The 1,788-nt window shown below is 59.3% G+C and overlaps 1 protein-coding gene across 1 annotated transcript; it reads right to left on the bottom strand.

The window, feature by feature from the left end:
* Positions 1-452: 452 nt before the first annotated feature.
* Positions 453-1,217, bottom strand: BHLHA9 (basic helix-loop-helix family member a9). Its single transcript, XM_034752396.1, has one exon. It carries the CDS (start codon positions 1,215-1,217, stop codon positions 453-455), a length of 765 nt encoding a protein of 254 aa, XP_034608287.1.
* Positions 1,218-1,788: the final 571 nt, after the last annotated feature.

The raw sequence follows: 1,788 nt of genomic DNA on the forward strand, positions 1-1,788 counted from the left end.
CTGCTTCCAGAACTCTCCTCACACAGTCACAGCTGCCGTACAATGAAAGAGTTTTAATATGGTCGGGGGAGCCATTTTGCCAACGCTGAATAAATGCTCTGGTTTTTTTAAACTCACATTTCCTCAGAAAGAAAGAGAGAATAAATAAGGGTTGAGCCAGGAAGAACTGCAGAAGGGAAACCTTAGATTTACAGCAGAGTTAAATAGTCTGAACTCCTGCTAGAGTAAATACAAAGCATCCACTTCCGGCTGCTCCCGGTTTTCCTGCGTTCCTTGGATTGCAGAGGGCATGTGTGCTCAGCTGCGCCGGCAACGCTGAGAACCCTGTCCTGGGCTCCCCTCATGGCACCGCGCTCCCCAGCAGACAGCGCTTTGTGTCCCCGGTTTGGTTTGTCCCGTCTGGCTGGGAGAGGTGTCAGGAATCCCGTTCAGTGCCTGGGGAGAGACTGCTGCTACCCGGAGCCTTGGCTACACCCCAGCTGCCAGGGGACTGGCCCGGGGAGAGAATCTCGGAAGTTGTCCAGGTGTGTTTGTTGGCAGATGGCTCTGACCCCGAGGTAGTAGTTCCCACTGGAGTAATAGGCAGGGCTGGCTATAAAAGGATCCTTCTTCAGGCTTCCATAGTGGGACTGGAGCGGAGGCTCAGGGGAATACCTGGGATACGGCGGGGAGGGAGGGCAGTGTTGGAAGCTGGGAGCATCTGGGTAGCAGTGCTCCGGGGGCAGGTGGGTGAGCTGGGCCCGGCTGCCCTTACCGCTCTCCTCCTGGCGGGGCCCGTCGTACCAGGTGCGGCATTCTGTGTGGGCACAGGGCCACCTCCGCCCCGGGCTGGCGTGCAGGGACATGGACAAGGAGGCGATCCTGTGGATGGCTCTTCGCAGGGTTGCGATTTTGGAGAGTCTCTTGCCGTTGAGGTCATGTTTCAGGGCCAGCCGCAGGGCGTTGAAGGCTTGGTTATAGTCCAGGATCCTCTTCCGCTCTCTGACATTGGCAGCAATCCTCCTCGCCTTGGAGCGCACTGGCCTGCTCCTCTTCCTCAGCTTAGCCTCCGCCGAGTCGCTCGGGCAGGTGGTGGCCTCGCCAGCCTGGGGTGCCCACAGCTCCTGCCCAGCTCCCAGGAGGTGAGCCCCTGAGACAGCCACCCCTTGGAGCTCTTCTCGCGTGCCGTCGGGCTCCTGCAGGCGCGCTGAGCCTTTCCCCAGGGCTGGCCTGGGCATGGCTCCGCTCCGCTCCGCTCTGCTCCTGGGAAGCAAAGCGCTGGACTCCTGCCGGGCTTGCTAGACACTCCTGCTAAAACCTCTCCAAGGCAGAGCTGCACTGCACCACGTGGTTCCTTTCCTGGGCCCTTTATTACCTGCCTCCAGGTATGCTGGATTAGGTCAGGGATGACAGGAAGCAGGGAAACACCTGTACAGCGCAGACCAAGCTGAGCCTGTCCTTAGCTGCACTGTGAGGAAGATCACACACATTCCCCCTCCTTACTCGGCCTCCGGAACAAATCGCCCCCTTTGTGTTTCTCTCCTGCCCAGCTCCTGGCTGCACCGGGCCAGAAGATGGGTGCAAAGCTCCGGCAGCAGTGAGGGGCTCGGCCTGTTTGGCTCTGTAGTGTGGAGAGCACAGGCTGTAAATCACTCAGAGCTGTCGGGCTCGCAGATAACCCTAGGCACAGCCCTCGCCGTGAAGGAGCCTCCATTTGTAGGGTTAGTCACTGCCTCGGTTTGCTGCAAGATTCTGCCCAGAGACCCTCACCCGGGCTGGGCAGATTCACGGGGATCTAGAACATCCCAG

Source organism: Trachemys scripta, chromosome 18, assembly GCF_013100865.1.
Source record: "Trachemys scripta elegans isolate TJP31775 chromosome 18, CAS_Tse_1.0, whole genome shotgun sequence".
Classification (NCBI taxonomy): domain Eukaryota; kingdom Metazoa; phylum Chordata; order Testudines; family Emydidae; genus Trachemys; species Trachemys scripta.

Coding starts and splice junctions, on each gene's coding strand:
- BHLHA9 (XM_034752396.1), bottom strand. CDS start 1,217: ATGCCCAGGCCAGCCCTGGGGAAAGGCTCAGCGCGCCTGCAGGAGCCC.